The sequence below is a fragment of the Notolabrus celidotus genome, chromosome 4 (genome assembly GCF_009762535.1).
Source record: "Notolabrus celidotus isolate fNotCel1 chromosome 4, fNotCel1.pri, whole genome shotgun sequence".
Lineage (NCBI taxonomy): Eukaryota > Metazoa > Chordata > Actinopteri > Labriformes > Labridae > Notolabrus > Notolabrus celidotus.
In genome coordinates, this window is record NC_048275.1 from 16579190 (window position 1) to 16593448 (window position 14259).

General features: G+C 40.5%; 1 protein-coding gene across 1 annotated transcript in view; it reads left to right on the forward strand.

Moving 5' to 3' along the window:
• The window catches only part of LOC117811075 (ankyrin-3-like), a 122658-nt gene that overhangs the window by 45507 nt on the left and 62892 nt on the right, over window positions 1-14259 (forward strand). Inside the window, exons 2-8 of the mRNA XM_034681109.1 lie at window positions 2876-2977; window positions 3182-3280; window positions 5786-5884; window positions 6678-6776; window positions 9409-9594; window positions 11789-11887; window positions 13981-14079. Of these exons, the coding sequence (XP_034537000.1) occupies window positions 2876-2977; window positions 3182-3280; window positions 5786-5884; window positions 6678-6776; window positions 9409-9594; window positions 11789-11887; window positions 13981-14079 (783 nt within the window). The remainder of the gene's footprint in view (window positions 1-2875; window positions 2978-3181; window positions 3281-5785; window positions 5885-6677; window positions 6777-9408; window positions 9595-11788; window positions 11888-13980; window positions 14080-14259) is intronic.

Below are 14259 nucleotides of genomic sequence, written 5' to 3' on the forward strand. Positions count from 1 at the left end.
GTCAATACCATCTTATATTTAGTTGGAGTGGTACAAAATATCAATATGGCAATATATTATCGTCTTGACTCACGGGATACAATAATCATATCTCTGGCACCAAATAACGTTATTTCAGTTTAAAAATGATTGGGCTCTTTAGACAGATTTCCCTATTGATTTGACTCCCTGCATCACTACTTCATGACTCTTCACTTTGGGGCTGATGACATTAATCCTGATCTTCACATTTCAGGGGCATTTTTTATTCTTCAGGTAATCAGATATATTTATGTATAACCTCATGACTGTCCTGCAGTTCATCAACTTTCACATAATCGCTGTATGTGGATATTATGTATTATAATATATTTTATCATTATCGCGGACCATGTGTGGGCCATCATATTGTACCGTATCGTATCGTATCGTACCGCACCGTACCGTATCGTATTGTATCGTAACGTACCGTACCGTATTGTATTGTATCGTAACGTATCGTACTTTATCGTAATGTATCATATCAAAACTTATTGTATCGTACCGTATTGTATTGTATCGTATCGTATCATACTGTATCGTACCGTATCGTAACGTACCTTACCATACCATACCGCACCGTACCGTACCGTACTGTATCGTAACGCAATGCATTGTACCGAATCGTACCATATCGTACCGTACCGTACCGTATCGTATCGTATCGTATCGTATCGTATCGTATCGTACCTTATTGTATTGTGCTGATGGAGCATATTATACACCATTGATTTGCAGAGGGAGTCTCCTTGTGTTACATTTTTGAAGTGTGATGCTGAGTTAACAGGGAACTTTTGGGTTTTGAGTCAAAGTGTTATTTTACAACGTCTTCATCATCATCATCATCATCATCTTCTTCTTTATCATCATCAAACTTGCTTCTTCTCAAGCTCAGAGACTAACTAGTGGAGAACAGTCTGTGAATCCTATCTGTTTTACATCATTTGATGTACAGAGTTTTTTTGACTCGGAATCCTTTCTGAATCTTTCTAATCGTCTTATTAGTTTTCTATCATTGCTGTAGAAATAGAGATAAGTTGGTATTTTCTTCTTGTTGATTTCCAGAATGATAGACAATCAAATACACAAGCAGCTAATAACTGCTAAAATCCTATCAATGAGCCATGGACTTCTGCTGCTATTTGCCCCTGAAGTCTAATACAATGCAGTCAGTGTTTCTGAGTTGTCACAGTCAGTAGCACATTTCACTACACACTGCAGCCGTGTCATATTAATGACTCTCTCTGGCAGCTGCCACTCACAGTGATTGCTTACATCAATCTCATTCTTGGTAAATGATCTTCAACTTTTATGATGTCTCCACCCAAGGTAGTGGTTGTATATTACTTGTTATTGTTCTTGACCCATGGCTCATATTCATGCAGGTTCAGGCACTGTGCCAGTGACACACTTTGTTGTAGCTTGACTTTTCTCAAGGCCACAAGAACAGAACCATCATTAGCGCTTCAGTGCTGTCAAACTGCTCTCCGGGGGTCGGGGGGGGGGGGATGGAAAAAGGAAGAAGAGTTTTCTAGATGTTGGATGATTGGATGCAGAGATATGATCTGCAGCTTAATGGTCTCTTGTATAGGCAGGAAATGACTCGGTTTCCAGTCCACACTGCTTGATCTGCCATTATTTTGTTTGTCTGCACATGCTTTATGAGCACACACAGTCGCAAATATTTTCCTCTCACTGTTTATCACAGGAACAATCTGATTCTGGATGTCTCACATTTTGGCTATGGGTCAGATGCCTCCATGTTCGTCAGAGTTATTTCTGGAAAAGCATGGTGAGGGGGAGGTGCAGGGGACAATGTTGGATAAGTGCTCATACCGTTTTTGCCCTGCTGAGTTTATCCTAAGAGTCTTTGGTCGCTGGTCTAAAAATAGCAGGTCTGGGCTTTTGATAATTCAGGGGAATTTAGTTTTTGAGCTGCTATTACGCAGCAGCGTGTCACAGCTTCCCGCTCCACTGCTGATTTTACAAAACACTCTGCCGCGAAGAAGCAAAAACAAAATGTGCAGAGTTTGCTTTATGTCATTTCATGTCAAACCAAATGTCTTAGGAGCAAACATGGACGCACTGAAGAAACACAACCTCCCTCTCTTTTTCTTTGTCTTATCCTTCTGTCAATGCCTCCCCCTCTTTCTATTCTCCTCCTCTAGTACACACAAGCACTCACATACACACTGCATTCATTATAGGAGCCAAAACATGCTTGCCTCATCATTTTATTTTGGTGTGCAAAGCCCTATTTCTGTAGTGATGTAAAGGACAGCCCAGCAGAATAGAGAGCACTCTGCTTCTCGTAGCACAGCGACACAGACTGTTGTATTCAGAGGAGATGTTTGTGGAGGAGAGGAGGTCTCTAAAGGCAGCTGGAAGGACCACCCGGTCACTGAACTTCCAACATTTGGGAATCAGGGACATTTGGATTGAACAAAGCTTGGAGTAGCAGTCCTTTGGGATCTGACAGATGACGGAGGATGACGTAAATTGTTGGGGTGATGTGCTGCGGCTCTGCTAGCTTTCTCATGGATTCACTTTTGGAGAAGTTTTAGCATTCAGCTGTTTATATTGATTTTTTGGGGACGATGGATCTACTGTATGTGTGGATGTTGGCTGTGTTTGACTATCTGCTCAGATGTTTGAGGATTTCTGAGAAATTATGACAGAGTTCTACCTGGTACGGTAACATTTCAGCATTTGCATATGCTCAAGGTCTCCTATGTGCCTAAAGATGACACTAAAGTCATTTTTTTGTACTACAAGGATGTTGCCAGAGTCTCACTTGACATACTCACCCCTCTCTTCTTCTTCTCCCTCCCTCTCTCTGTATTTTCTTCCTCTCTAGTCTGACAGTAATGCCAGTTACCTGCGAGCAGCCCGGGCGGGAAACCTCGAAAAGGTCCTCGACTACCTCAAGACTGGGGTTGACATCAACATCTGCAACCAGGTATGCTCCTTAGCAAAAACTGTAGTCTCCTTGTGAGTGTTTAACCTCCTAAAGAAGGTCATGTTATTCTGCTATAAATATTAACAAGCAGGGTCATCCTCTAGACTGAATATTTCATGAATTTAACCCATCCATTTAACACAACAAATCCTTAACTCATGGTATATCCTACTGCATGAGATGCTTAATCTGTTCTCTCCTCAGAATGGTCTAAACGCTCTCCATTTAGCCTCCAAAGAGGGGCATGTAGAGGTTGTTGCCGAGCTACTAAAGCTCGAAGCCGCGGTGGATGCAGCCACAAAGGTAAGATTCACCCCCGCCACCCATCACTGCTCAGCTGGACTATATTTGGATCCAGCACAAAAACCTGCCTACACTGTAGTGTTAAACACGATGCAGCTGCAGTGCCACTACTGTAAGTGTGCAGCCTTTGTTAGGGCTTGTTATTGGATCAATATTTAATGATAGCTGTGGGGATTGCTGCTGGGGGAGAGGGAGAAAATTAAGCAAGAAAAACAAAATGTATGTCAGAAGGAAGCAAAAGGCAGTCAGCGCAATTACAGCAGAGTGTTTTTGTTGGATATACTTGTGGGAAGGATCAAGGTAGGCCAAATCAGGAGCAGTAGTAGTGTTATGTTTTATCTCAGGCTTTTATTATCCATCAGGGGAGAGTCTCTTCCTTTGAAGCATCCTTACTCTGGAGCGAAAAGTTGAGAGGGAAAGCCACTGAAAAAAATATTCTGATTTGAGCCCAGAAGGCTTCCACTCCTATTTAGTTGTCTGGTTCAGCCTCTCTGCCACAGGCCACGTGCCTAATGCTGACATAAACACAGGGCAAGATGAAATATTCAAGATCAAGGAGAAAATCTACCCCAATTAAAGCGTCTCACTTTTGTGACCCCAGGTTATTTGGGGAATAGTTTGAGATCTTGGGAATCTACTGCCTGCACCCCAAAAGTCTGCGATTTCTTCTTTATGCAGCCAATGGAGACAATCAGGGAGGCTGTGCTGTCGAGGATACATAGATCTAGTAAAACATCAGGCTTTGTTTAAGTTCATCGTGTAATGCTGCTCTAGTTGCTGGAGATTTAAACAGCAGGCCTTGTACCCGGCTCATTAGCCTCTTAGCAGCGCTGTAAACAAAGCAACACTTTGGAAGCTTGCAATGTTGAGCCTGTCAGAGAGGTGTTCATTTCAGTATTAATGATCAGTTTGTAACTGTAGGAGAAACTTTGATATTAAACTATCTTGGCTGGAGAGGTGTTCATAGTCCAACCTGATCTGTTAAAAATGACATTCAGCTCATTAAGATTTTTCACCCACATGTATTTTGGGAAATGATATCGCTGCCTGAATTACATTGAGTGGAAATGCTTTTGGGTTGACAAGGGATGGTTTGGGTGATGTCACTTTAAGACACCTTGCTCAAGACTAAGAGAGTCTGAAAATGAGAAAGAAACCTGGAAGTTTTGATTGGTGGAAAGAGCGAGTTCACCAATTTTTTGGTGCTAGCAGCCCAAGGCTAATGATAATAATAATAATAACTTATATTTATATAGCGCCTTTCAAGAAACCCAAGGTCGCTTCACAGGGTCAGGTAGGGGGTCTTGGGGGTAGGTGGTGATATCTAATGGGGAAAGGCCTTGAGGAAAAGGTGCGTTTTAACTGCTTTCTTAAAAGTGTCGCTGTGGATGTCGGGAGGGAGAGAGTTCCACAAAGTAGGGGCTGCCACACTGAAGGCTCTGTCCCCGAAGGTCCACAGCTTAGGTTCCGGGATGGAGTGTGTTGGTTCCGGGATGGAGTGTGTACATTAACAGCTACTAGAATATCAAACCTTACTGTCTACTTCAACTGTTCGCAGAAAAGTTGTATTTGTGGTCTTGTAGAGCAGATTTTGCTGATGTTATTGTCGTTTTTCTTTAGCTGTGAACACAGAAGAAAAGACGTTGTCATTGAGCGCTTGTTAATTAATGAATGGGTTGTCAGACTGTCTGTGAAGTGATACGAAGAGTTGCATTTGTTAGACATTCACTCAGTTCAGTTTAGTTCAGTTCAGTTGTTGAATAATAACATGAAGTTGACTAAATATTGCTGTCAGCAAACCCTCACTTTTTGTGTTCTGGTATACAAAAAGAGTGACAGCAAAGCTAAAGCGGGAACATACCACTTCTAATTCAATTCAGATGTGTGTGAGTCTGTACTGGAGTCGGTAGGTGTCTTTGATGGAGACCATCCTACAGAAAAGAACTAATGTTCAAATTCATCTTACCATAGTCCTTGTAGCTTCATTCAAGCACAGACGCTGTTGTCTTTATTTAGCAAACAGTCTCCTCTCTCTTTATCAATCTGCCCTGTGCCTCTGCAGGAATGCCTACCTGATATCCCAGCTACAGTATCAAGAACATGTGACTGGCGTCCGCTATTGTGCAACAGCACTAGATGTGAGTTTCGTAGACCAGTATCACGTGGTCAAGAGGCAGGCTGGGGGTCGTCTTTGCCTGCACTAGGACCTGCTCAGGTTCATAAAAAGCCTCCTGTAGTTTTATTTACGGCCGAGGCTCAGCAGGGACTCATTTATGTGTGCTACGCAGAGTATCGGAAGTGACACATTGTTGGCAGAGCAGGCAGGGGGATGCCAGAGTGAGAACGCCAGGAGTGTGGTTGGCGTGAGGGGTTTCACTAGGGCACATTATACTGACATGGATATGTACAGTCCACACACACATACACACACACACATAAGTACTACAGTGGGACAGGTGGAGCAGAGCTTAACACACATTCCTCTGGTTGTTTCATGTAATCCAGAAAGGAAACACTGCTCTGCACATAGCCTCACTGGCTGGCCAAACGGAAGTCGTCAAAGAGCTGGTCAATAATGGAGCCAATGTCAACGCACAATCTCAGGTGGGACACACTCAACACACACACATGGTCATCTATTGTACATTTAGTACCTGGGGCAACTTCATTCACCCTGAAACCTGTGATGTTCACATTACTTCTGACGCTACTGTATCATGAAGTCACTAACACTGAGGGAATCTCTCAGAGGAAACATCCTCATTGACACAGTCTGGCTTAGTGCCAACTAGGCCTCTGCCTCTCCAGGAAGCTGCTGTCCTTGCATTTTACGTTTAACTATCTCAGATCAAGGTGACAGGAGAGCTTTCAAGTACTGATCTTATTCTTTGTTCTTATCAAACCCTGAAATAGAAAATACTGATGTAACTGCAACAGATGAGTCTTTCAGATGTAGCATTTATTTTTTATCGATGGGAATCTTATTTACTCTCAATATTTAAATAACATAACAAAGAATATCTTAAGGCACAAGGCTGATATTAGAGGTCTAGCCCAGTTGGTAAAGCAGGTGCCTGTAACACAGAGGTCTCACTGCACCAGCCCTGGCTCAACAGATGACCTTTAAGTGCATGCCATCTACATGCTTTGTCCTCCATGTTTCCTGTTTCCTATCAAATTAAGGAAAAATGCATATTGGAACACTTCAGATTACATTCTGTGCAGTTTTTACGTAAAATTGAGAAAATACACTGCGGTGAGCCAACTGTAAAATCACCTTATCTACATGACCTTGCTACAAGAAAACTATTATTTATTTTAAATCATTTAGCAGCAACAATGTTCAATCTTCCCTTGTTTAACTTGTTAAATTTTCAATGTGTTTGTTTGTGTGCAGAATGGCTTCACCCCTCTGTACATGGCAGCCCAGGAGAACCACCTTGAGGTGGTACGGTTCCTTCTGGAGAACAGCGCCAGCCAGAGTATGGCCACTGAGGTACTGTAACAGTATGTGCGAGTGTAAGTGTGTATGTGTGTACGTGTCAAGCCTGTGTTCACCCCTCTACAGTCACACCCTTGTTGTATGTGTCCATGAATTTTCTCTGCCTCAGTCATGTATGGTCTTTACATCTGTTGTACTAACCACCTTCATCTCCTCTCCTCCTCTCCTCCTCTTGTTTCCTTTCCTCCCTCTACACCCCATCCCCACTCTGCTCACTCTGCTCTCCATCTCTGTATGTTTCCCACTCTCTCTCTGTCCTTTCTTCCCTCACCCATCTCTGTGTCTGTTTCTCATTCTCTCTGTCTCACATTCTCATTCTGTCTTCCCATCATCCTCCTCTGCCTCTGCCTGCCCCCCCACTTCCCCTCCCCCTCTCCCCTTCCTCCCTTCCTCCCTCCTCCCACCCGGTCTCTTCATGAGGGGACTGGGCAGAGCTTCATTGATTGGTAGGGTATGCTGGTGGAGGAGGCAGAGTGACCTTGAGTGGCTCACAGATGAGGTCCGCTCCGCTCGCTGCCTCTCCTCCACGGCTGCTGCTGTTACTGCTCTGATTTACGTTGCTCAGCCTGTGGAACCCGAACATACACACGCACCTAAGAGTCACAGCACGTACACACACAAGCATGTGCACATATGGAGATAAGGAGCTGATGGAGCTAATGGAAAACCCCAGCCAGTCTACATTCTGCTTGTTTACATCCATCAGCTACGTGCAAGCACACAAGATACCTTTTAGGCCTTTCATACACATAGATTATCTTTCTATATATCCACACGGACACATAAATATAATGTTGAGATGATATATGAATGCTTGTACACTAACTCCTCTCCGTGCAAACACGCTCAAACGTACAGTGTGAAGGGTGAGCTCTCAGCTGAATTATGTATCATAGCTGTGATGTGTGTGGGAGAGAGACTTGAGCCTCTTCCAGCTCATCCTCTCATTATGTAACGTACATTAGTGTCCTATATGGTGAGGAGGCTGGAAATGTTTAGTTACATCGACATCTGTTTGACGAATGGCCTGGTTGGTTAAGATTTACTGTTCTCAACTCAACTCAACTTTATTTATATAGCACCTTTCATACATAAAAACATGCAGCCCAAAATGCTTCACAGAATAACAGACAAGCAATGGTAAAATTATAAAAGGCAGGATTATAAATAAAATACTTAAAAATAAAATAAAATCAATGGAAAGTGGAAAGAAAGTTAAAAATAAGTTAGCGTTAACAAGATCAGAAAAATACAAGAAATAAATAGATAAATAATTAATTAAATAAGATGTTAAAGCAATGATTCAAATAATAATAGTGAAAATAATAATAAAAATTATGAAAATAATAAGAGTAATAATGCAGTCCAGGGCTAACAATAAATTGCTCCAAATTAAAAGCTAGATTAAAAAGGTAAGTCTTAAGTTTACTTTTAAAAACACCCAGAGAGCTCGCCGTTTAAATGTCCAGAGGCAGAGAGTTCCACAGTTTGGGGGCGTAAAAACAGAAAGCTTGTGTGAGGCACACGAGGAACATTTAAAAGGGAAGCATTCAAGGACCTCAGTGATCGGGTTGGAGCATAGAATGACAGGAGATCAGTGATGTATGGAGGAGCAAGGCTGTTAAGAGCTTTAAAAAAACAAGTAAAATAACTTTAAAATCAATTCTAAAAGAAACAGGGAGCCAGTGCAGAGTTTTAAGAAGAGAGGTTATGTGATGAGTTTTCTTTTTCCTTGTTAGAACTCTGGCAGCAGCGTTCTCAAAGCTCCAATCAGATAAGATGGTTACAAGGCTGAATTCTAAAGTTTTCTGTTTCAAGTATACATATCTTCAAGATCCCTCAAAGAACCACCCAAAACTAAAACAAGAAATTTGATAGTAGAAACAATTCTAACATATTGAACCACCATTTACATCACAAGTTCATTTTTTGGCCTCAGGAATGGTTTTCGCAGCAAAACAAAACTTCTGCTGTTATAGAAAATATCAAGGTTGCCTTTAAGTTTAAGGTTTTAACTGGCTGTGAAACAAATTTCACAGCCAGTTAAAACCTTATGACAGAGAGAAAAACATTGGCACATAGAATCAGAAACAAAAAACAGGAATACAGGAATACATCCAATCACAAACCATCATCAGTCATCAAAGTGAACAGGAAAATGCTTCAACTACCAAGTCATCATTTGTGCTCAGTAGTTTGATGGCCTGAGTGATAAAAGAAGTTTGAGTACGGATTAGAAATAAAGAAAACAAATGTTACTTCCTGCTTCTGGCTGAGTGAAAAATGGTCCCTGGAATGAGGAAAGAGCTGGTCTTAAGCCTTTTTTGTCATACAGATGAAAAAGCGTAGTTTGAACATCCATATGGGACCCTGAGAGCCGGGATAAACTGTCTATACCTGATAACCAGGGATGAAAACCTGCTGGCAGAGATATACAATCTCTAGTAAGACATATTTAAGAACTTATGTGGGGCCAGTGGTCTTGCATTGCTCTCCCCTTTCCTTGATACAAATAAAAGCTTATTGAAATGCACTATAAGAGCTCCATCTCTCTATAACCTGTTTATTTAATTTTCCGTCCAGCCACACTGACATCTCTCTCTCTTTCCCCCCCCACATCCCTCAGGATGGCTTCACCCCTCTGGCAGTGGCGCTCCAGCAGGGCCATGACCAGGTGGTCTCCTTGCTTTTGGAGAACGATACAAAGGGCAAGGTACGATTACCTGCCCTGCACATCGCTGCCCGCAAGGACGACACCAAGGCCGCGGCCCTGCTACTACAGAATGACCACAACGCTGACGTGGAGTCTAAGGTGAGAGACGACACTGATGCAGCCTCTGATGCTGGCGGTGGATCTTCAATTTTGCTACTTTTTTAACTTTTTTCAATCTCAGTGATTCTTTGATCTTTCACCTGTTTTCTTTATTACTGATGTCAGTTTTTGTTACTTGCTGCATTTCTTTCCTTTTTTTTGTTGAACATGGTTTGGATGCTCTTTCTTGTAAAAAAGGGGAAAGGAGCAGACGTACCTTTTGCATGTTTTTGATTCATATCTCTCCTAGACTTTAAATCTTCTTTATTTTAACCTTCTTTTATTTGTACTGAGCTCCTTCTCCCCTCTCTCTTCTCCACTTCCTATCAGTGGAGGCAGTTTTCTGTTCTTTTTTTTTTTTTTGCTCACTAACTGCCCGTTCTCTCCTCTCTTGGCTGACTCTGTAGATGATGGTGAATAGAACAACAGAGGTACACCTCTACTCTGTACATTATGTAGTCTCTCCATTTGCAAGTCATGAAATTTCTGAAAACAACAACAACAAACACTTCAGTGCCCCTGACTTGATGCAGTAGTGTTTCTGCAGCCCTGTATCACCTCCCCTTTTCTTCCATTTTAACTCTCATCCTCCTCTGCATTGCTTCATTCATGTAGTGGATATCTGTAGTCTTAGAGGAAGTCAGAGTAGCGCATGTGTCACTAATTCTGATTTAGGAAATCCTGAGGCTGGAGGCTTGGGTATCGAGGTTTTAATGCTTGGTACTAATAGTTTCATGGTGTCCAAAGCTAAAGCTACGGCTGTTCTTTTTGGCAATTTTTTTTTGCAAATGTTGACAAAACGTCTCAATGTGACACAGTCCGTCCATGAAACTGATTAACATGATAACCTGTGTTAGCATGAAATGTGGTTATCATTCATTGAAAAGCAACGGTTTGTCCATAACCTGCATGGCAACCAAATCCCCTTTAACATGTGAAGGAACCCAGCCTTCAGCATTAAAAACAGCTCTGTGGATGTAGGTTAGATTGTCTCTGTAGATTCTAGAACCTCTAATCCTTTAACTCTTGCACCTAGCATTTGGCATGTGACCAAAACAACAAGCAACTTCAACTCTGCTTACAAGGGGAACAAGGGCCCCTTCGTCACACCAAAGCCAGGCCACACTCAGCGTGTGTGTGTGTGTGTGTGTGTGTGTGTGTGTGTGTGTGTGTGTGTGTGTGTGTGTGTGTGTGTGTGTGTGTGTGTGTGTGTGTGTTGGTCTGTTTTGGTTGGCATTGTTTCTGGCTTTGGCAGGCTGACCAGTTTATCTGGTATGATCATCCAAAAATGGCTCTGTTGAACCGAGGTCCTGCATCGTGGTAAACAACATTTGTATTAGAAGCTGGAAGACAGAAGCAGGAAGTTATACACAGCACATGAGCTGTTGGTCCGTAGACTGATTATATGAAGACACATTCTGGCAGTTTGGTTTGTGTTTACGTTATTTTAAGGTTTAAGTGTAAATGAATTGTTCATGTTTGTGATGTTTTTGGTTGAGACGTAGCAGAGAGGATATCAGAGACACCTGCTCTGTGCTGGAGTTTTGGTTGTTTGACATTGGGATTCTAATAATTAAATTGCTTGATATGAGATTCATTCAGTCATTGGACAGATGGTTTCCAGTGTCCTTCTTTTGCTTTCACAGCTGTTCCTCTCTAAGCCAGGAGTTTTCCCAGGAAATTACTTTAATCCAAGATGTTAACAAAAAGATATTAGGCTTATTTGTAGGGTAATTTTGCACACTTGACATATACAGAGATTACCAGTGATTACTTTTAAATGGAGTCCATCAAACTTGAGTTATATATTCACTCTTAGATCTTAAGAGAGTTTCTTTGCATAGTTTCACAGTGTAACGACTTTTATTCTTAGTAGCATATGAGGCACATGAAAGGTCTGAATCTGATCCCCCTTCAGTTCTCAGCACACTCTTGGTCCATGTTCGATGCTTCATGTAAGGTGCTTCCTCTTCCACTATGAGGAAAGTCAAGTCGTAGTGTAACAATGTAAAGTAGTGTGTGTCCTCGTCTGATAGAGTGTGACTGTTTGTCAACCATAGCTGTGTTTAGAGTTCTGTAAAGCCCAAGGTCTGATCTGAATAGAAAAGGAGTTATTTTAAATAGTTTGTAATGAAATGTGTGTATGTGTGTGTGTGTTTGTTTGTGTGTGTATCTGGCTTTCTCCAATCCTCAGAGTGGTTTCACTCCGCTCCACATTGCCGCTCATTATGGAAACATAAATGTGGCAACGCTACTGCTGAACAGAGGGGCTGCCGTTGACTTCATGGCTCGGGTGAGTTTATTCTGCCCTCTGCTGTTTGGGAGGGGTACTACATGTACTGAGGGTAAACAAGAAGGAAGGTTTATATTGTATAATGAAAACACATGCTAAGTTTAGATTCTGACTTGTTACCTTGCTTTCACCCAGACTCCTCAGGTTTATGATCCCATTAGGCCTCAGATATTTTGACTTATCAGAAGAGAAAAGATGTTTATCATATAGGATTGAAAATAAAAGCAATTTAAAGAATATAATTCAACTGTCCTGCGTGTAATACATATGAAAAACCTTGGCCACCATGCAGACATATCATTATGAGTCTATGCTGCTGCGTTTGGCTAAATGAACTGCAATAACTCAAAATCTTACCAAGTGAAATTGTCTCATTTTTAGTCAAAATGTCTTATCCCACTTGATGTAAGATACATTTACTTAACAAGTAACATTTGAGCAAGATAGAGGGACTTGTTTTAAGACAGTGCATCTTAAATATCTTGTTAAGTCAAACAATCTTGAAATGATCTTGTTTTGAGTTGTAATTTAGAAGAAACAAGGTTTATTTTACATTTCATACATTTTTCCAGCTGAGATCTTATTTATAGAAGATAGATAATCTTGATTTAAGACAAACATTACTGATTTCAGTAAATGCATTTTATTGGAGAATCTATAAAAAAACAGCTCCATTGATAAAAGAAAGAAAGAAAAGTTTTCAGGCACTGTTTCTTCTAAATCAGATAAAAATATACATACTCAAACTACATGCACACAATGAAACACCTAGTTTTGAGATAACATATTTTTTTGAGTGAAAAAATATTAATTGTTAGCATTCCTGGCTTATTCTGAGACACTACGCTTTAAAATACTGGTAAAATATTGTTTAAAATAAGTTTTCCCTGCTAATTTTAAGATCACAGTTTTCTAAATATTACGTCTTATTCTAAAAAATCTTACTAAGCAAATTTTCACTTGTTCTATTGGCAGATTTTTTTCTTTTTTCAAGGTAAAAGTACCTTGAAATAAGTTATTTTTCTTGTTTTTGGAGGGGCATTTTTTTCCAGTGGGATCTTTTCTTTGTTTTGATATTCAAAAAGAGTCAAACGTCAGAAGGAGATTTAGAGAATATACGATTTCAGAGGGAAGCTTTTTTTCTCACTGGAGTAAATTTTTTCTAGAAGTTCTGAAGGATATGGAGTTAAACTGGAAAAAATCTCCAAAGATATGTGTGTTAAGTCACCCAAAACTGAGATAATTGAGATAAGATCATGAATATAGGACACAGAACAGATATGGTGTAATATGATTTTGTTTTCAAATAGGGGATGAATGGGTTGAGAATACTCTTCTTCATATTATGAATTTATCAGGGTGTAATGGAGAGAAGTTGGCGACCTAATTCAATTTGCTGTTAGTGCACTGAAACTGTAAACAATGGCAATTAGCACTTGGCATCATTATCGTTTGTTTCTAGTGGGCATTAGGAACAATAATCCCTGCTCTCCTAAAACAAAGTAAACAACAGTGTGAGTATTACCGTTGATTTGTCTCTGAGCGTTCATTAGAGGCGCATCACTTCACAAGGCTTCAAACTCAGTAAGAAATGTTTGATATCATGAGAAGAGCAGGTTTGCCGCTTATTTACGTTGATATTTACATTGAAATGTAAGAATGGGATCCGTTAAAATGTGTTTGTTTTACACTTCAGACATTTGCCATCCAGAGTCAACAGTGTCCTATAATTATATAATGGAGTGTGTGGAGGAGGGTTTGTGTTTGCTGTGCTTTTTGACACTGATTACAGGTTAGATCCCAGAGTCCCACTACAGCAGAGCAGAGAGATGGCATTAAACTAAACTGTTTTACAACTTGATAATAAAAGGCTGTGTCTCCTCAATAAGCAGGGTAGTTGGTTTTAGGCAACCACAAATGAGAGCATTATAATCGTTTTACTGTATATCATTACATGTTTCATATCTAATGATTAAATACACATTTTCTCTTAGACTTTAAAATGTGCAAACATGATGTGAGCTTTTTGTGAATGAAAATAACATTGTGTCATAGCTGAATGATGACAAAAGTTTTGTTTTTGTTTTGTTTAGAATGACATCACACCTCTTCATGTGGCGTCAAAACGGGGAAACAGCAACATGGTCAAGTTGTTGCTGGACAGAGGGTCCAAAATCGATGCAAAGACCAAGGTGAGAGCTCAAATCCAGTTCTCCTTACAAAACAACAGAAATCAGTAATCAGAAATCAGAGATAAGGAACATGTGAAGAGTTAATTTGCAAAAACAGATAACTCTGTTTTTATACATTTTTAAAAAAATACAATTCTTTTTTTATATAGATTCCTAATAAAGTTACATTTTCAAGATATC